The following is a 20,735-nucleotide window of genomic DNA, read 5'->3' on the forward strand; positions in this document are numbered from 1 at the left end:
TACATCCAACCCAGTACCTCTGGTCCGCCAATGGAGCCGTCTTGTAGACTACGCGCCACTATACACCAACCGTCATAATGTCCAGCAACAGTTCGGCCGGGCAAGGGGCACTGCCCACGGAGGCCCATGTCTCCGGGCAGTCCAACACTCCAATGTCTCGCCCAGCGCACAGCATGAGCAGCGAGGAAACGCTCAAAGAACTTCGCGCAGACCCGGCGTCCGGCCTCCCGTCCGGCGAGGCTGCTCAGCGGCTTGCCAGTGCGGACCGCAACGAGCTGGAACAGAAAAAGGGCGTGCAGCCAATCAAGATCTTTATCGAACAAATCTTTAATGCAATGACTTTGGTATGGCAACCATCATGTGCGCCCAGGACGATACTGACCAATCGCTCCTATAGATATTGCTTCTTGCTCTCGCCGCTAGTCTCGGCATCCGAGCCTGGATCGAAGGTGGCATCCTCGGCGGCATCATTGTTCTCAACATTTTCATTGGCTACTTCCAAACTCTGCAGGCCGAGCGCACGATTGACTCTCTCCGGACACTGGGCAATCCTACCTGCAATGTCTTCCGCGATGGCGCCACCATCAACATTCAGACCGCCGAGGTGGTGCCAGGCGACATTGTCGACCTCAATACTGGTGATTCCGTACCCGCAGATATCCGACTTATCGAAGCCGTCAACCTCGAGGCCGACGAAGCCCTCTTAACGGGCGAATCAGCTCCCGTGTCAAAGGTTCCCGCTCTCGTCTTTGACGAGGACACTGGCCCTGGCGATCGCCTCAATGTCGTTTTCAGCTCCACAACAATCACAAAGGGTCGCGGCCGTGGCGTTATTTTCGCCACCGGCATGTTCACAGAGATCGGCCTCATTGCGAGGGCTCTGCAGAGTGATGGCAAGGGAGCTTTCAAAGACGACGGCGCCGCAGACTCAGTCTTCAAAAGGGCCTGGAAATCTGCCATTGCCGCTCTTGGTGACTTTTTTGGTCTAACGGTCGGCACTCCTCTTCAAAGAAAGCTTGCACAGCTGTTTCTCGGGCTTTTGGCCTTCGCCATCGTCTGTGCCATTATTGTCCTTGGAGCCAACAAGTTCGACGCGCGCACTGATGTCATTCTCTACGCCGTCACTACGGCGATTGGTACTATTCCGGTCTCTCTTCTTCTGGTGCTCACAGTGACGATGGCTGCCGGGACAAAAACAATGCTCCAGCGCCATGTCATCGTGCGCAATCTGCAAAGCCTTGAGGCACTTGGCGGGGTAACTAGTAAGTTGCAAGTCTTGTACCTACACCGAATGGAAACTCACATGATGCTAGATGTCTGCTCCGACAAAACTGGCACCATCACACAGGGCCGTATGGTCGTCCGCAAGGCCTGGCTGCCAGCGTCTGGCACATACTCGGTCGAAACCACTAACGATGTCTATAACCCGACCGTGGGCGAAGTGTCCTTCACCGCCACGGAGCCCAGAAACATGAAACAGATTGAAGAGAAGGGCGCGTCCACGGAGATGATTTCCCCAACCGAACACGTAGCTAGATCCCCTGCTCTCCAGTGCTATCTCAACATTGCGTCGCTTGCGAATCTTGCCACTCTCGAGCAAGGCGACGACACTGATGAGAAGGGGTCTGGTGAATGGAAGGCGCGTGGCGCACCGACCGAGATCGCAATCGAAGTATTCGCGTCACGATTCGGCTGGAACCGAATTGTGCTTTCCGAGGGCCCTTCCGCGAAATGGAGCCACGTTGCCGAATTCCCATTCGACTCCGACGTCAAGAAAATGTCCGTCCTGTTCCGCGACACAGAATCGGACCGGACTCACGTATTCACCAAAGGCGCTGTCGAGCGCGTGCTGGACATCTGCACCGAAATCGCCTTCGACGAAGACATTCGCGAGCTGACCGAAGACATCAAGGGCAGCATTCTAGCCAACATGGAGGCGCTCGCCAGCCAGGGCCTGCGCGTCCTCGCACTGGCCCACAAGGTGAACGAGACCGACACGTCCGCGTCCGACTTTGGCCACGGCGCGAAGAGCCCTCCACGCGACACCTTTGAGCGCGGGCTCGTGTTCCGCGGGCTCGTCGGCATCTACGACCCGCCGCGCCCCGAGTCGGCGCCCAGCGTGCGGGCCTTTCATGCGGCCGGCATCTCTGTGCACATGCTCACGGGCGACCACCCACAGACGGCGCGCGCCATCGCCCAGGACGTCGGCATCCTGCCACCCGAGGACAAGCTGCGTGGGCTCGGCGCAGCCGACGCGGCCGCGTCCCTGATGACGACGGCGCAGCGCTTCGACGCCCTGTCCGACGAGCAGATTGACAGCCTCCCGCAGCTTCCCCTCGTGGTCGCGCGCTGCGCGCCGAGTACTAAGGTTCGGATGATCGAGGCGCTGCACCGGCGCGGCCGGTACGTCGCCATGACGGGCGACGGCGTCAACGACAGCCCGAGCCTGAAGCGCGCTGACATTGGCATCGCGATGGGCACGGGCTCCGACGTCGCCAAGGAGTCATCCGACATTGTGCTGACCGATGACAACTTTGCGTCCATCCTCAACGCCATCGAAGAGGGGCGCCGCATCTTTGACAACATTCAAAAGTTCATCCTGCACGTCCTGGCGGCCAACATTGGCTTCGTCATATCGCTGCTCGTCGGCCTCTCTTTCAAGGACGAACAGGACGTCTCGGTCTTTCTACTGTCGCCGGTTGAGATCCTCTGGATGTTGCTCGGCACCGGCGCCTTCTCCGAGACTGGCTTGGGCTTTGAGAAGGCCGTACCAGACATCTTGAATCGCCCTCCGCATAATGTGAGTCTTTACCCACATCGCCCAAAGCCGGAGAACACAAAAAAGAAGACAATGACTGACATTTGCAGCTCAAATACGGTGTACTTACTCCCGAATTCGTGCTCGACATGGTAGTGTACGGCATCATCATGGCGGGCTGCGTTCTCGGCTCTTTCACGGTAGTCATATTTGGCTTTGACAATGGCAACCTCGGTGTCGACTGTAACACGCGCTTTTCTCCCGCATGCGACGAGGTTTTCCGTGCGCGCGCCACCTGCTACGCCACGATGACCTGGATATTCCTCATCTTTTCCTGGGAGCTCATCGACTTCCGCCGATCTCTGTTCTACATGCCCAACGGCATCGGCGCCTGGGCAAGGCACCTCTGGAGCAACAAGTTCCTGTTCTTCTCGGTGACGGTTGTCTTCGCCATCGTTTTCCCGACAATTTATATACCTGGACTGAACCACGTCGTGTTTTTGCATACCGGCATCACATGGGAGTGGGCCGTGGTGTTCATCGCGGTTGGAGTATGGCTAGCAGGGACCGAGTCTTGGAAGTGGCTAAAGCGTGCCTACTTCCGCCGCACAGCGCCAAATACACAGACTGCTCCTGGTATCGACGTTGTGTAGATAGTTTTGTACAAAATGGGCCGTTTATTTTTTGGGGCGGTTGAGCAGGTATTGCCAAGCCGAGATATACACTGGACAAAAGAAAATAGAAACCAGGCAGAGGAAAGCACTCTCGCTTGAGCCAGAATACGGCATGTAGCTATAATATCCATTGATGATAGAAGGTTGGATTCGAGATCTAAATAAGTCGCATGTAATTAGCTGAGCATGTTAAATGATTCAAATATTCAGAGATTCATTAAGCCATTGCATGACCCCAAGCCTTTGCGTAGTTTTGGGCACCGATAGTAGCAATGACATAATATCCGAGACACTTTGTGAGGAAACTCGCTCAATCAGTTTCTCGAATGACCGTGCATATTCCCTTTCGGCCTCGTCAAAGAGTACTTGCAGCCTTCTTCCAGCGAGGGATGCGGCCGTCCAAAGCAGCAGCAATTTGACTGTCGGCTCACCGTTGAACGCGCCGCATCCCCATTGTCCTGTAAAAACAGTTGAATCGGCCGTCTGCGGCCATGATGTAAAGGCGGCGTAGGATTTTGTCAATTCTCTTTTGATATTACTCGCAAGCAAATCAGGTAGCAAGGCATCGTGTGTCTGCTCAGGTTTTGGCAAGATATCATCGGCTAGGTCAATTTCTAGCGCATCCATGAACAGCAGTCGACCACCACCAACGGGAGGGTCATGCACTATCCACGAAATATTCCGACGTTGGCCATGAAATTGAACAATAGGCTGCGCTGAATTGATAGAGAGAGCTTGATCATCTTTCAACTGTGGCGTAAATAGAACAGCTACGCAAGCCTCTGGAGCAGCACCCATATGAAGCTCCTCCTGTGTTGCGGACTGGCCAAAGCCAATGTCCTTGTTCGCTGAGACGACCACCGCTCCGGCCTTACCCGAATGGTCGATCTTATGGCATTCAGTACTGTGCGAGTTCAATATCTTGGTTGTAATCTTCGATAGCTGCAGGTCTTTCAAGCAGTGCGTAGACGGATTAGTGACTCGATCCAGCTGCATGTCAAAGTCTGTTGTCCAGAGGCAGAACTCGACGGCTTGCGCTCTAAGTCCATCTGAGTTTTGATTTCCCCGCAGGTAAAAATACGCAAAGAGTGATTTCAAATACGCTGAAACAGCCGCGGGATGTCGTTGGTTCGAATCATACCAGACACTGAAGTCATAAAAGTCGGATCGTGGTGACTCGAAGGAGCAAAGAAATTGATGGGCCACAAGTGAGGCACACTGTTGTTGCGAAAGATTCAACGTCTGATAAGGAACTAGTTTCTGAATACGTCCCGTGGTGAAGCTTTCTGGTAAAGCGACCGCGAAGCGCAAAATAGAAGGCCAGATATTTGTGAAGAATGACGTTTCGTTTTCAACGGCTAGTCGCAAGGATCCATAATCACCGGCCACAGAAGAGGACCCTCGAAGCGTGAAGGAAACAATTTCGAGTAAATCTAATAAATCGAGCCATGTGGTAATATTCCGGTTCAAGAGTTTCCGCAGCAACAGCCAGAATGAAACCGTTCCATCACTATCCTCACAAGCGTCCTCCAGGATGCCGAAACGGTCAACGACGCGATTTGAGGAGGCACAGGGGAGCACACACTCAACTGGCATCGTCTTCGTGCAATTCATGTGTTGCAAAGTCATGAAGTGTATCTCACGCTATGCTGATGCCCAGGCCAAATGTAATGTGGGGTACATGTGAGTCAGGTCGGTCGCCAGCCTAGCGCTTCACACTAGTAGGAAGTTCATATCCGGATCCTTCAAGGTTTGAATCCAGCCACGCGAGGCTTTCTCCTTGTCCAAGGACCAAATGACTGGCAAGGTTTCCATTGCTGTGTAAAGAAAGCCCCAGGGGCAGTTCACCACAAGACGCTGCAGTCTATCCATGACCCACTTGCGCTGCTTCTCGTCTGTCGCCTCAGCGCCAAAAATGAACGTAGGCCAGGTGGTGGCCTTGAAGTTGGGGTCATCATCTGGGACACTGGCGAGGTGCTCATATATCTCTCGACTTAGATCCTGGGCAAACTCGGGTCCAACGGCGGCCCCTACTGCTGGCACGGCCTGCAAAATGTAAAGGCAGGCCGCGAGGCGGTGTGCAGAGCCGGCGTGGATGCGACTTTCAATCGGAATGCCATCGAGGTATGATACTATTCTAGCATCATTTGCCCAGGCAAGAATATCAAAACTACGTGCCTGATGCAGTAATGCCAGCCCAGCCGCTTCGACTTCGGCTGATGAGACAGTGTCAGCTGGCATGTTGGAAAGTTGAGAAGCTCCATGAAGAATTTGCAAAATAGCCGGTGGACAGCACAAGTAGCTGTTGGCAGCAGCGCGATCGAGTATCGAAGGCATCTGTGACGCCTCGAAGTAGGATTTTGTTTGGAATTTGATGGGCATGAAAGCCGATCCCAATATAAAGTAGCTGAAGCATGTTGTCAGGCGCATACATTCACGGGATGAGTACAGATGACTCACATGAAGCAATCCGAGAGCATATAATCTCGCAAAACGTTATCGGATGGCGCTGAAGGCCCGAGGAGAGACATGATTCTACCAGCGCCCTCCAGATGAGCTCTCCAGCCATGTTTTCCAGACTCAATGAGCTCGACGTTGATAAAGAAAAGAGCTGCAGCCAGAGCGACGTCGCCGCCTGTTGCATCAAGATCCTGAAGCGCATCGTGCATGAGAAGCAGCGCTTTGTGCTTTGCCACTAGTGCATCTTGCAGGGCTTTCCGGGAAGCATTATCTCGGTTAAAGGCAATCATGCGATCCTCTTGTATCGAAGGTAAAGGGGCCCTCATGAGGTTAGACATGTGAGCGGCCGAAGCAGCTACAATAATGTACTGCAGTAGAGGATGCGCTTTTGTGAGAGATAGCAAGCTGCGGAATGGGTTTCTGGAAGGCGAATCCTGTGAGACCAAGTCCTTGCACACGCGGTTCGTGACTGTATCGACGAGTCAGGACATGTACTTTGAATCATCAAAGGAGGCGGCCACGTACAGTATGATAGGTAGTAGCGATGAGAATTGCCGAGGTCTTGATACAAAGGATCGGTCAAAACGTAGGGCATCTTTAGCTCTGGCTCGACTGAAGTCGCTCGTGAACAGACAAGCTGCAAGTTCCCAAGCGACGTACTATCGCTACCCATTGGCGTGGATGGAGAGCCGCGGGATTCCGGAGTTGACGCCGCGGAAAAGCAGCCGACAGGTTTCTGTGAGTGGCCATGCGAGGCAAACGACACAGTCAAAGGGACGGCAAGGGCGCTTTCGGCAGTGACGGGAGCACTTGATGTGCGGCCGGCGAGCTTGCCTCTGCTGGCCACTGCGCCGGTCCATCGGAAAAGCTTACCGTATCCGAGACATTCCTTGCCGGCATTTGTACACTTGGTGCAGTGGGGATACGAGCGGTCGCATCGTAGCCGCTGCCGCCTGCAGTTGTGGCAAGGTTTTGTGGGAGTCTCAGCCTGGTTCATCGGGACAAGGTTCGTTTTTTGACGCCGCGGCACGCAAACGAGGTCAGACAGCTGTGACGGCAGCACACCCATGCGATGGGGTGCGCGTTTGAGTGGAATATGCGTTACGGGGTAACACGTCAACACCAGCGCATGGCAGGGTATGGGCGTTTCTTTTTCTGTTTTTGGTATTTTTTAGCCGCGATATGTCCCCAAAATCAGTCCATGAATTGATGATGAGCAGTCGCATCGGGATGAGTCCGACATTGGTGAGCCGCCACATGAAGGAGGCGCTAGTCCTAAAGAGGCAGCCAAGACGTACTCTTGGAGCGGGCAGTCGAGCGTTGCACTCGCCACAGCTTCAGCCACATTATTAGCTAAGCCGTTGGTCCTCAGCCACCGTCGCGTGCACAGAGGCCCAGAGGGCTGGGGTTGCGGACTTCATCGTTGGTCGCATAGGATTGACAGGGCGCACCCAGTCGCTCGCGATGCTCTCGTCGCATCTGGACCCTATCCACTTCGCATCATCTTACAAGTATCACATCGCGATATTTCAAATAAATAGGCGTTCCTTTTCAAATTGTGGTTTCAGATCTCTCGGGCCGTTCGCACTACGGCTCCAACTGGCCTACCGGGTAGCGTCACAGGACCTGTCGAGGTACTGCTGCCGCTGGCACATTTACGCCATGCCGCACACAAGACCAAAGAAGCCTTTTGGAACGCGTTTCATCTCTACATGCATTATGACCAATGAAACTGGGCTGGCAATGGCAGAAATTTGAAAGAAAAAAAAAAGGTGGCGACACCGCTTCCGCATCCCACACCAGCTCGTCCGGCCCCAACTTTGACTGTATGCGCCTGGTTCTGGAGCGTTGCCTTGAAACACTCCGGCGAACGCTGCAACACGGAACTAGCAGTCTCGCCCTGTACACAAATCCTGATCCCCCGGAAGTCTCGGAACCTTCAATCTATCACACACGCCAAGATGAGATAAACAGCTTAGTTTCACATATTCCTGAACTTGGCACTTGAGGGTTGCTCACCATCAATGCGTCCGCTGCTCCATTCGTCCGGAAAAAGCAAGGCATCCCTCGAGTATTGAGGTACGCATTGTCACTGAGTCAATGTTGGCTGTTGACTGGCACTGGAGTGCCTTGGACGATGAAAATCATCGGCGACTGCCGCCTATAAGGACGGCACGATATTAACTGATTGCCAAATATAAGCGGCGACGTATGCATTGGACCAGGGATGTGCACAAAGGCACCCCCCTTCCACCCCCTCTTGTATAATTTTACGAATCATACATCCCCAACTAGCCTCAATATACTTCGGTGCATATTATTTGCTACCTCATGGACAATGGTCCCGCCGAAGCCTTGCTTGGCTGCCTCTGCGGGAAGAATATCTTGAACTTAGCCTTCGTCATGACTCTCCGAGCCCAGAGGACCTTTGCAAATGGGGCCATCTTGTTGACTTGTAACCTGGTCCCTTTTTTTTTCCTTTTTCCTGGTTCCGACGCTTTGACAATCAAGCCGTTCTTACTAGTAATACCGGCGCGCCTCGTGGCCGGGGGGGACGGCAATCAACACTGGACGAGCGCCCCCGCCCAGTAGCTGCAGCCGGCGATATTCCACATCGGATGAGTCTTGTCTGACCTGTCCCGATCAGCGGAGACGAAAAGATGAGAGGCGTCTACCTCTGTTAGTTCTCGACTCTTCTCGACGCCTGGTTCGAGAGGGCTGGGCCCTACCGGTTTTGGGATTGCATCCCCGTCCCCTCTTTCCTGACATGATTGTCGGTCGGGCTTCATCCTGGAGGGTGGCACGAGGTAGGAGGGAAAAGAGACCCTCTAATTTTAAGTGTAGGCGTGCAGATATCACATCACCATATCAGTAACATCCCGGTCTGCCATCCACAGGACTTTTGGCCAAAGTGGCGTGTGGGATACCGGTGACCGGGAGTGCTCCTGTGCTGCCTAGCGTCGTACATAATTTCCTCGCCACATAATTGAAGATCATTTGGACGAATGATCAATAGCAGCTTCAACGCTTTGATGTTCCTATGTGCATGTTGCCGTCGCAGTCGCAAGCTGATGACGAGGGCGGTTTGGACTTGACATGGTTGGCCCGAGCAGCAGTTCGTGTACCGCAAGGGAAGGGGTGGAAGTAACGTCGTAAAACCAATCAGGGAACCGGCTTTGAAGTAGCCGGACAATGTTCTCTCTTGCACTGTATGCCACTCTCGCGTGTCCGACGTGACTATCACTCGACACGAGTTACGCATCGTGGCAGGACAAGCCACCGAAGCCTTCCAAGTTGTCCAATAATAGCATCAGAGAGCCGTATGTTATGGGAAATAGGCCATCATTTCACGTAGTAGTACGGCCTTTTGTTGTTTTCCGGTATTTTCGGGCTTCGGTGTCTCCCCGAACAGCCCTGGCTCACCGCAGACCAAAAGGCTCTAGCGATGTACGAAACCCGGTCAAGACGAGTCCAAGGCATCGGGGACGCTGATTTCAATAGAAATTATATCCTGGTAGCCTTTGAAAAAGACTGAATGGTAATAACCTGACCACGGCTGCCAAGCATATCGTACGGGGTACATAGCACTGGCCACTCTTTGACGTAGGATCATCATCAAACTTTGACAACCAGGGGGTAGTTGTCCCGGCCAAGAAGCCTAAACGGGACAAGAAGAGGGCACATGGACCTTACGACACCTTTCCTGGAAGTTGACTGAAGCTAGTCGATTCCACTCCGGGAATGGAAAGAGGTTACGCGCGGGATGGCCTCAGTGACAAGGTAATCCTGAAGCCTCACACTAGACGGCTGTGTACTGAATGGGGGCCAAGACAAGAGGGTATACCTATTATTTTGACTTTGCAACGCCCATGGGTTAGGGTGTGTGATTTGACTACCTGGTAGGTCTATGTGATTGTTGGTGCGAAGCAATCTATTATCCCACGAGCTGGCTGCAAGATCGCATGGGCCGATTCTCAAAAAGTCCTTACGAAAGGGCTTATGAGGCGTAGTCCAGGTCCCCCATCCCCGAGGCTAGTAGAGCCCGAAAGTTATAGCAATATGGGGCTGGCAGCTCGTGATCTAAGGCGACCAAGGTTTTGAGTGCTTGCCGGCGATGCAATGGATGGATGGATGGGTGCAGGATGCAGGAGGGTAGGTGGATGCCCACCTGAGAATGCGGGCGCGCAGCACGCAGATATATTAAACAGATTATTTGGCCCCCGGATATTAGCTGCAGGAGTTAAAAATGGTGTTGATTGAGGGTCAATTCGAGGAAAACTGAAGAGGGGAGTCGGGCTATTGCGAGAAGAGCTGGGAAAACTGATCCTAGACGCCAACGTGGTGTGCATGAATAGTCTCCGCGTATCGGGTTTTACAACTGGCTTGGCAGTTGCAGAGAGTTCCCCAGCGTCGGGACATTAGTAGGTAAGAAATGTGACTTGTAGAACTGCTGCATTGAAGTGGCAAACTGTTCGCGATTCTACAAGGCAAGAGGTATTGGTAAGTTTGCTTGAGACAATGAGGTGATGCAATGCCGCAGGATTGGAGGGGAGCTAACGTTTCTTGAGCTGGGTTTCGCGTGACTGAACCTTGAAGGCGAAAGAAGGAGACAAGGACTCGATAAAATTTTCATCATCATTGGAGCTCTTAGAATTGGTTGGGTCACCACAAGGTTAGTATTCTCGGCGTCTTCAGCACACGTGGAGCGTCACATATAGGCCAAGGAAGCTATAACACTTTACGGAAGAGCGACGCCAAGCATGAAAAATAAATGAAGCGAAAAAAAAAGAGGCAAAAAGCGCATATAAGTAGTTGCATGAAAGTTAAAAAGAGGCAACCAGTGGAGCCGATATGTGAAGCTGAAATGATGTTGGACGTGTTAGGTTCGGCGATCAGAGCGGACCTGTCTGCGCCTGATGCCAAGGAAGGAGAGGACAACAAGTGTTTTTTTTTGCTTGTCTGGTAGGAGAATTGAGGCATAGCATGAGCCCGTCACGAAGCGCGTGAAAGGTGATCAATACCGCGGAATACACATTTCCGAGAGAGCGTCCAAAGGCAGTCATGATCAGAGGTCGGAGGGATCCGACGTCATTCCAAGGCTGACTAGAGAAGGAGGGAAAGGGCCTTGATGTGCAGCCACCTGGGATGGAGGTATGGGGAGGTCGGAGAATTTTTTTCTCGGGTTTAGACCAAGGAAATCTGTCCAATGAATGACTTTTACATCTTTTGCTATATTACTATTACACCACAAAGTGGAAGGGAGCTCGCACCAATAATGCCGTTGTTGTGGTGGTTGTTAATATGGGCTACTATACGCACGCCGCCTTGTTGCGTGGTCGAATAACCCTGGCTAGTGTACCCAGTGGAGGCTCTAGAACAAGGCCAGGCAGAAAGGCAGCAGAAAAACGAAAGCAAAAAAAAAAAATATGTAAAAAGAGACAAAAATGGAAACGCACGAGGCTAAGGATCATGTCTCAGCCCAACGGGCGCGTCTCTGCGAACAGGTCACCACCACCACCACCATCACCACCACAACCTATCTACCTAGACCTGCTTACTAGACCTACTTACTAGACCTACTTACTAGACCTTGCCGGGCAACGGCACACGCCGGCAGCTGACCGGCCCCTCCTCCCCTTACTCCCCCCGGCCGGGGCCACGGCCTGGCTGGTGCCGTTTGACGCGCCCAAAACGGCCGTTCGGCTTGGCTGGGACATCTGCCAAAAAAAAAAGTACCAGTAAAGAGACGCTAGAAACAAGTCGGATCTAAACGGAGTCTCACTGTATTTTGCAAGGGGGGGGGGGGCACCGTGGCACTTGGGGGGAGGGGAGACGTTTTGGCCGCCCCAGACCGGGGGCGTGCGCAGGCAGCATCCGTTACAAGTTCCAGGCGCTCGAGGCCGCTATCTTGAAGTATTTTGGGAATGAAAGGAGAACGCGCTGGGACTCGGCCGTACGGGGTTGGAACAGACCAATTCGGTACTTTCCCGTCTGGAATACGGGGTGAAACGGGGTGTTTCTAGGTTTCCGGGTAGCATCTTGTGTGTTTAGATTTATATTTTCAATCGACATTTCTCTCCTTTTTTTGCCCTTGTTGCTTCATCCGTGTTTCTCCATCCACTCAATGTTTGGAAGGCAGACTGTTCAAAAAAGAAGGCAGTATAAGTAATTGTTTTGGTAACCCAACTTTGTATATTCACTAGCCAAGGTACCTCGGTAACTACCTATTGGTACTGGTTTGGCGTTACTTTCTCGGGAGAACTTGCTTAGATGTATACCCGTTGAATAGAAAGATAGGTGCGTACCTATAACAGCCCAAATGTCCTGGTGAGCCATGCCCTGGCGCTTCACCCACCGCCGCCGCCGCATGAGGCCTCATGCTCAGCGCTTTGAAGCTGTAGGGCCTGATAGACCCGGCTTTGCTACCAATGGCCTTTGTATAAGAGAGTTTGAAAAAAGAAAAAAAGAACAGAAAAAAAAAAGGCCTTTGCGCGGGTGTGGTTGATCGCCCCAGGTAGCCACCTTGCGGATCGTTGCAAGGGAACAACGAGGCACCACACTTCGCTCTGGGTCCCGTCATTTATTTTCCTGCATCTGGTCGTGCACGGCCGAGTCTGGGTCGCATGGTTACACTCGCAACTTTGACCACTTGGAGGGTGTTTTGTATTAATGTTGATTTATTGACTTGACATTCTTATTTGTTTTCCTCCCTGCAATTCTCGGACCCGAAGGTTGATGTTTCGCAACATGCAAAGAGCAATTCTTGCCAGCCTTACCCCGTTCCCCCCCCCACCTTTTGGTAAGAAGGCACAGTTAGTTGGTCAAGTAGTTGTTTGTTAAGAGCAGGACAGCCTGGACCAGAGGCAGCCACTTTCATGGCTGGTCGGAATTGAGCCACCTGGTACCTCTAGGCCACCGCACTCTTGCTTTCTTCTATACTTCGTTCTGAGCTGTGTATCTCTCTGAACGTCTACCTTCGGACGAGTACCGAATACGCGGGTTAACAGGGAGAGATATGCTGATATGCAGCTTGTATGCAGCCTGCGCAGCTATCGTGTGTCTGCCTGCAGCCTGTTGCTTGTTCCAAATAAAAAAAGACCTACAGATGGCGTAAAGTAGCGCAATGATGAGGAAAACACGTGCTGTAATTTGCCTGTGTCCAGCCGATACTAGCTATATGCAGGCATGCATGCATCAACGCCATTTGCCGCTGGCATTTGTTAAGCTGTTATGATTTCTACTACCCAACAACAAGATATCGTCCTGCGCTAACAAGTCGCATTTCGTCCAATGACTTTTTCATCTTAGAAAAAAAGACTCTCCATCCGCGGAAATCACGAGTCAGGCACTATCCCGGCTCTTAACACGCTGCAGTCTATACTTGGGGGGGCTCCGTTGCCTATAATAATTAAAGTAGACGTCCGAATATCCCCATTTCCAAATGGCCTTCTCGAACGTGATTTAACAGATGAGAAGCCAACGTCTCCATTGAGACCTTTCAATCCTTGTTCTGTCTTCACAGGCACAATCCTGTCTCCGCCGTTGTCGCGGCGCGACCCCTGGCTTGTGCGAGCTCGTTTAGGAATGCCGCCGCTAAAGGGAACTTTTTCACTACTCTGGCTTTTGAACAGGTATCCTCATATACTCCACGCCTTGCTTAGGAGGAAAAGCACATAGTATGGGGCCCATGACTGTATCTGCCCTAATTGACATTGTTTGCCACTCTGTATGAAAAGTCAATGTGTCATCGCATTGACGCTTGTGGTTATGAGGAGGCCCTTTCCTCGCTTGTCGTTTCAGATTCTTCCCCGAACTTGGAATAAAGACCCCGTAGCCGTACCTTTGGTGCTATGCTGTCCCTGGTTCAAGGTAGATCCGTAAAGAGGAGAGGTACATCATAGTCGTGCCGGAGTTTTACGGCTACTCGGTAGTCATTGATGACAATTTCATCCAGCTCGCATGACAAGACATTCCCTGTTGCGCATCCAAAATGTACCCCAGATCCTAAATCAGCATATAGAGTTCTTTTCAGGTTTACGATACCGTGCGCATGGGACAGTGACCCTTAGAACGTGGGAAGCAAGCCCGTCGCTAACAGCGCCGCAAAGAAATTCGAGGCTCTACTAGGATTACTCAAGATAATTTCGGGTTCCTACGGCACTATATAATACCAGTGGACCTATTCCGCTCTTATATTTCGGAGGACCGAGAATGTACCCAGCCAAGAGTCTTCTTCTTGAATAGAAAAGCAAGGGGGACCGCGCATGGATTTAGTCAACTCTACGAATCGGATTACTCGCTCTCACGCCTAGTTCCAAGCCTAGCCGGCAAAAGCAGTAGCAGGTATTGAGAAAGAAGGGCAGTGGAGAATCAAAACCATACCGTGACAGTTGAGACTACCGACAGGGACGGCGTTGTGTCCCTCCGTGCATCACTCGCATCGAAGTTTATGCTTCGAGTCATTGCTATCGAGGAACCTAATCTACAATCGTAATGCTTTCGTGAGGGGCGTTCCTGTGTACACCAGGAAAAACCTGCTCGTGCGCATTGGGGTTTGCGAGAGATCTGACGCAATACCGGCTTCTTCGTCCCCGAGAGAAGGGGGGGTGGGGGGGGGGGCGGCGGCGGCCAAGAGGCACTTGAAACGTGTTGCATATCCCCAGCAGATGTTATTGTCAGCCACTCACAACAGTGGCTGGTAATACAGAAGTGAGCAGCTGGGGGGATTAGTCTTCATGTTCTACCCCTGCTTCGGCTTGTCTACTCCTTGAAGACTTGAGGTGCGAGCCGATGTACGCAGCCAAAAAAGCGTCACCATCCATCCCCTTCCACCAACAAACACACACCATTGACGCAGCCAGCTCTAAAAAAGATGGAGACAATGTCCCAGGAGAAGGGATTGGCGGCGATCATCCCGGCGTCACTGATTGATGATGTTGGCTGATGATCACATTGCCACTCACCGACTGAACATGGCAATAGCAAAGTATGGGCTCGCCGTGCCGCGGATCGATGACAATGGGGGCAGTGCTTCCTACCTGAATTAATTCACGAGCTACTTTTGAAAGCCTCAACGCTCGAGATGCAACGTCGCGCCAACGGCCCGTCAAAAAAAATAGACACCAAGCCAGTACGGGTTAAACTCTTCCAGAGCCATGAATACCACTAAGTCTAGTAGGGAAAAAGCTGGCATTCCGGCCATCCCTGTAGCCCAGCCTCTTTGAGCCAAGGCTTTTCCCCCCCACCAACCTAAAGAACTGAGACTGCCTTTTGAGGGACAGTTGGAGTGAGGGTCTCGCCATTGCGCTTTTCTCGCACAGTTCTAGCGCGTGTGAGGTGAAGAGGAGCAAAACACCAAAATCCAAAAAAGGTTTGCTTCACGGAAGGCTGCGAGCCGAAACCTGTTCGAGCAGCCTTGACGCCCGGGGCCGAGCAGGAGTTGCATCGTTGCCCTGGCGAGGAGAGCGCGTCACAGAAGGGGGCCGGTCGTGCTACCATCTTTGGGGGAAAGGGCTTTCCCGCAAGTATAATGAAAAGGGCTAGTCGCTCGGAGCATTACTTTGCATGGATCTGCTAGTTTAATGCTTTCACAAGAGTTGATCTGCTATGACAATTATACTCCGACTCGAAGATCGTCTCAAGTTCTGTTACCAGGGGCCATATCGGTCCCACAGCAAAGCTTTTTTTTTTTTTTTTTTTTTTTTAATTTTTTTTTCCTTGGAGGGAGGGGGGTGAGGAGAGGGGTGCCTGCCTCGGTCTGTCAGGTGGACAGTCAGGTCGGTGGCTATTTTCCAAAGAAGGAAAACCAGGAAGAATGGAATCTTGCTTTGCATAAGCAAACCATCCAAGACGAGACGGCAATGGCCGCCAACATCACAGCTTCCGGTGTCGAGTTGGTTACAGTTTACAGCTTCCGCTCCGTGAAGAAGAGTTACACCATACCAGAGGGTTGGTTTACGGAGAAGGAAAAAACCCCCTACGAGTAATGTTCTAGCTTGGTTCTGGTGGCAATTGGGAAAGGCGCGGCGTCGTGTTAGCGCCCGCGCTGTCTGGCTCGTACGCCGACGTTACTAAGTAAGTAAACCTCTATGTCTTTTCTTTTCTGTTTAGGCTTTTCCCAAGAGGCAGCATTTCCGCGTTATTATAAGAAAATGGAACCCGGCTAGCTGGCATGCTGGGGCCGTGTGGCTGAACCAAGTTGACGTATTTGGGCAGGGCTCCGGGTTGCTGTCAAGGCAAGCCCAGGAGACGCAATGACAAACCCTCACCAATTGCCAGAACTCTTGTCGAGACGCAATCGCCCCGTTTTGCACTGGATTAGTCCACAAACAGGCCCTTGCCATGCACGCTCGTGGCCCACAAAGCGATCCTCGATAGCTTGGTCCGTTGGATTGGTGCCCATCCACACACACACACACCACCCGTGTCAGTCCGCGGCGGGACTCAAGCACCACACCCTCAGGCAAAACCGCAAAGGAATCCTTGCCCGCCAACTCTCCATCAGGTCCACTAGAGGCCGTTGTGGAAGTAGACCAAATAAATAAAATAATAAAACCCCCCCTAGGCTTGTGGCCAGCGGGCGGCCCTCTACCGCCACCCCTCCCCTCGAGTTACCAGTAATAGTAGTATCCCAACTTCCCAAGCACACACCTCGACTCACCATGCCTTCGATCAATGGAGACGCCACTGGGGCTCTTTTGCCATAGGCGTTTACCCATATAAACGCCAGTATGGGTACTATTGCCACAGAAAACGGTAGACGCCCCTCCGGTCCCCTCCTTCATTTTTTCGTCACAAGATGGTTTGGGTTCCTGCTGCACTTTCCAATCAACCAGGCAGTCCTTGAAAGTCAATACACAGGGATCAGAAACCATCCGAGCACCACAGTCATTTGCTTTGCTTCCAATCGTCACGACTCACAGATCATCCAGTGGATTGACCCCGATCTGATATACGACGGCCCCCCACACACTCATTCGTCTACTCTATTACTACTTGGGCCAAGGCTGTCCATGCAGTACACCCCGTCATATTTATACCACCCTGCCCCCCCCTCTCTCCAGAGGAAAGATACATTAATCGACTAGCTTCAACTTCATCACTCTCATTCATAACGCCCAAGAACAGTATTTACGCCATCCATACTGTTACTTGCCATCTTACCATACACAATCGACCTAATACTTTTAACTTACGACAAACGTTCCTTCCCTTCATCTTCCATACACCCTCGTCGAGATTTCGTGTGCAAAGGAGGATTTGGTTACCAGCTTCGAGCAAAAACAGCTTTCAACTGCGCAGCCAACAATGGCATTGCCTCTCGCCTACACGCCCGCAGCACATAGCCAACTGTATAGCCGACCTCGAGCTCCTCCTTCGCCCCCAATGGACGACGCTCGCTGTTCTCTCCCATCCATCTCGAATCTGCTGGGTCTTGCGGACGCTGGCTCGCCCACAGACCCATCGCCAACATCGTACCGGGGATCTCCCAAATCAGAAGGTATGCACTTGGTGACGAGAACGTGCTGCTGCTCATGAACCAAACTGACAAAGTGCCAGCATCGCTTTCCTTCTCCCATGGGCGGAGCAGGCGAGAATCCGGGAGCGTTGGTAGTCGCCCAGGCTCCAGACATTCCGGAGTGTTCCAGCATCGTCGTGGCCTCCCTCCCACGCCGCCACTGAGCACAGACAACGCATATGACAGCTACAACTCGCCGTCAAGTCAAACGAGAGGCCACTTTCCGTTCGATTCTGCATCTTCCAGTCGATTCCACGAGACAACCCCGCCTCTGGAGCCGGAAGTCCGGCAGCAACTACTACAAGGCCCAAACCGCGCTCCCCGGTTGTCGATTCCCGTGCCGCCACAGCGGTTTGCTCACCCTCAAGCAATGCCGCAACAGACAGCGCCAAACTACTACGGCGGCCCTGTTCATGCCATGGTGATGGCTCCAGGACAATCTGTTCCGCACTACGCCCAGCAGGCACTGCCACAATCCTTCCCTCCTCAGCCCCTGTCGGAGAGCCAGCAATTGTGGCAGCACCACCATTATCTGCACCCGTCTCAAAGCAGCGTCTACCAACAGAGCCAGGACAAGTACCTCTGCCCAACTTGCAACAAGGCCTTCAGTCGGCCAAGCAGTCTACGAATTCACAGCCACTCGCACACCGGCGAGAAGCCGTACAAGTGCGCGCATCCGGGATGTGGAAAGGCTTTTAGCGTCCGAAGCAACATGAAACGTCATGAACGAGGCTGCCACTCGGCGAGCGCTATGGGAGGTCGATCGATGGTCTAGGCTGGGTGAGGCAATCGCTTAGTTGATGCCACGCATCAAGGCCAGCCTGCATCGTAATGCCACAGGTGTGGATAGGCCGTGCGTGGGGTCGAAAGGCTTGGAGGAGGAGGGTACATGCACAGACATTACTCATTCATATTTTTCAGTTTCTTCTGGGTTGGCGAGGCGTTTTCGGGGAATGAAATGGATTACTAATTGTATCTGACTTGGAAACTTTGTCAAAACGGCTGTTTCGAGCCGGTCTATTGGTTGAAATAGCCATGATTTGTTTACTATTATTAGTGACTTGGGGGGGACAAAAGGGACATGTACACAAAAAAGGCCAGGGGAACAAATTTGAAAAAGCGATATTCTTAGAAATGATGGCGCATGAATTACAAGTGCTTGCTTGCATTGGACACACCGGTCTCGTCAGGTTCTGCTTGGCGAAACTCGGACGGCATCGTCAAGACTGAGCGCGGCCCGCATCAGTCACCACGACGGGAAAGCGGAAATCATGGCGTAATCGGCAAATAGGCAACGGTCCTAACTCGTTTCAGCGACACGGTCCGAAGGAGCAGCCTCCATCCCTCCCTCCCTTGGTCTTGGGGAGGGAATTGACTAAAAGGCACCGAGTATTTGATCAATGACCGAGAGACCATTTCTTGCCAAGAGTCAGCATTTCCAGGCCATCGGAATTTGGCCGGTCAGGGTCGTCGGATGCGGGATACCGAGCGTGCGCCGAGATAAGTTTTCCTGGTAATAAGTTGACTAGACTGCCAGGTAGAGCTACTCAGTACTACTCAGTCATAGTCAGCACTTTTTTTATCTGCGCTTTACTCTCTCACTCTCCGCCAAGAGACCAAGGTGGGAACGCTCGATCGTATGAGCATCTAGTAGAGTAGCAGTACGGGGCCAGTGCACGTTGGCAAGAACAGGCGTCGAATGCAACAGTCATTGTGATGTTATAGAATGGCGGTAGCCGTGTGCCACCACTATCAAGTTCCGCAACCTCTTGTTGACGCTGATAACTCATACATGGTTTAAGAAAAAAAAATGATGGGTTGCGTGCGCGCACCGCGCCGGTTCATCCGTGGCGGCAGTGTGGGTTGCCCGTCCGCGCTGGTTGGTAACAGTCAGAGACGGCAGATGATAGACTTTTGATTCCCATCGTGGGGACGCAGGTGCCGTCCGTTGCGCAACTCCTTGTCAAGACGTTCATTCTCGTCTAGGCAGGTTTTGTTGCAAGACTGACGCCGATGGCCTTCTTGAAAGCTCTTCAAGGGGGGGGGGGGGGGGCCGCTTTTGCTTTTGCTTTTCGGCTGCGTGCGCAAGTGATCGGCGGACCAGCGGAAGGCCGGCGGTGCTTTTGCAGCGCGGAAAAGGCAATCACATGGAATGGTGGATTTTCCGATTTGTGCAGGTCCTGGGTTGGAAGCCTTTGGCCACACTGGTGCAAAACACTGACGACTGGGGGGGGGGGGGGGGCTTGGTACTCACCGACGATCATTGTTTCTAATTCTGATTTTGCTGGCTGGCGATCACCGCAATAACCGCAATAACCCTGCGTCACTGTCAATGGTGACTTGCGAAACGCTTGGGGCGCACGCCAACACCGTCGGCATAACTCTGCATATGGCCGCCAGCCAAGCACATCCTGGTTTGCGTACCTCTCGATATATAATCAGAGCCATGCTCCTACTGCGGACAGGCAGATGTTTCGGGGACCTGGGCGCAGATGATTTTCGACAACGAATAGTACGCTCCCACTCTTGGCAGACGAGCCCTGATCTGAAACACGCCGCCTCAACGCATGAATCAAGGTAGCTCGGCGCTTTCATCTCGTCTGCAGTTCTGCTCTCGTGATGGCTACCGTGACCCGTCTCGCTCTTTTGCCGCTTGGCATTCTCGAAATCACCATCCACAGCCTGGGAATGATGCTCGAGTTTGAAGTACTCAGTAGGTCCACTTGCTGATCCGCTACAAGCAATAGATGTGGGTGGATCGGCGACCGGCGCCGGCCGGTCGCGGTGGCTCCATCGCGGAGCGCGCAAAGCCCGGCTCTGTATCTCTTTTGGATATGCGACGGCTTCAAAGGGAGTCGCTGACAGCATCTCCGGCCAGTCACCTTGCTTTTTGCGGTCTGACACCGGAGTTTATGCGTTTCTTTTCGAATTCTGGTGGCGTCTACATGATCCACACGTGCAAGAGCCACAACGTGTAAAACAATGCCAAGCACCTTGATGTACGTATCTACGAACAAAGGCTGTCTGTCCCCCGTAATGGTGGGTGTCATGTTTACTTACCTTGCAATAAAGCCTTTGCCAACAGACCGAAGGTGTGACAAGAACTCAAATACACTAAGCAAGGCTACCGAATTAACAACGAAACCGAATAGAGCGAGAGTTGCGGGATAGCACGCTCTAATAATAGTTCGCTAGCCTGTAGTTTAATTTTACTGTTTACGGAAGAAACTCGACAAGGCGGCAGAGCCAATAGCCGATAGCGTCAGCAGATTTTTGCTCCCGATCGCCTTCTAAAAGCCGCCGCGGCCGGCAAATTCAGTAGCCA

At 52.5% G+C, this 20,735-nt stretch overlaps 3 protein-coding genes across 3 annotated transcripts; 2 read left to right on the forward strand and 1 right to left on the reverse strand.

Moving 5' to 3' along the window:
• Nucleotides 1–77: 77 nt before the first annotated feature.
• Nucleotides 78–3,411, forward strand: V2A60_001671 (uncharacterized protein; the record flags this gene model as incomplete). The annotated part of the gene is made up of 4 exons (XM_083253029.1): nucleotides 78–344; nucleotides 398–1,262; nucleotides 1,314–2,800; nucleotides 2,869–3,411. 4 exons carry the CDS (start codon nucleotides 78–80, stop codon nucleotides 3,409–3,411), a joined length of 3,162 nt encoding a protein of 1,053 aa, XP_083109155.1.
• Nucleotides 3,412–5,145: 1,734 nt separating this feature from the next.
• V2A60_001672 (Zn(II)2Cys6 transcription factor) lies at nucleotides 5,146–6,889 on the reverse strand (the record flags this gene model as incomplete). The annotated part of the gene is made up of 4 exons (XM_083253030.1): nucleotides 5,146–5,839; nucleotides 5,893–6,361; nucleotides 6,418–6,504; nucleotides 6,553–6,889. The coding sequence occupies 4 exons, from the start codon at nucleotides 6,887–6,889 to the stop codon at nucleotides 5,146–5,148; spliced, it is 1,587 nt and encodes a 528-aa protein (XP_083109156.1).
• Nucleotides 6,890–17,199: 10,310 nt separating this feature from the next.
• On the forward strand, nucleotides 17,200–18,185 carry V2A60_001673 (C2H2-type zinc finger protein; the record flags this gene model as incomplete). Its single annotated transcript, XM_083253031.1, has 2 exons — nucleotides 17,200–17,392; nucleotides 17,452–18,185. The coding sequence occupies 2 exons, from the start codon at nucleotides 17,200–17,202 to the stop codon at nucleotides 18,183–18,185; spliced, it is 927 nt and encodes a 308-aa protein (XP_083109157.1).
• Between the last annotated feature and the right edge of the window lie 2,550 nt (nucleotides 18,186–20,735).

This window comes from Cordyceps javanica, chromosome 1 (genome assembly GCF_051103115.1).
Source record: "Cordyceps javanica chromosome 1, complete sequence".
NCBI lineage: Eukaryota > Fungi > Ascomycota > Sordariomycetes > Hypocreales > Cordycipitaceae > Cordyceps > Cordyceps javanica.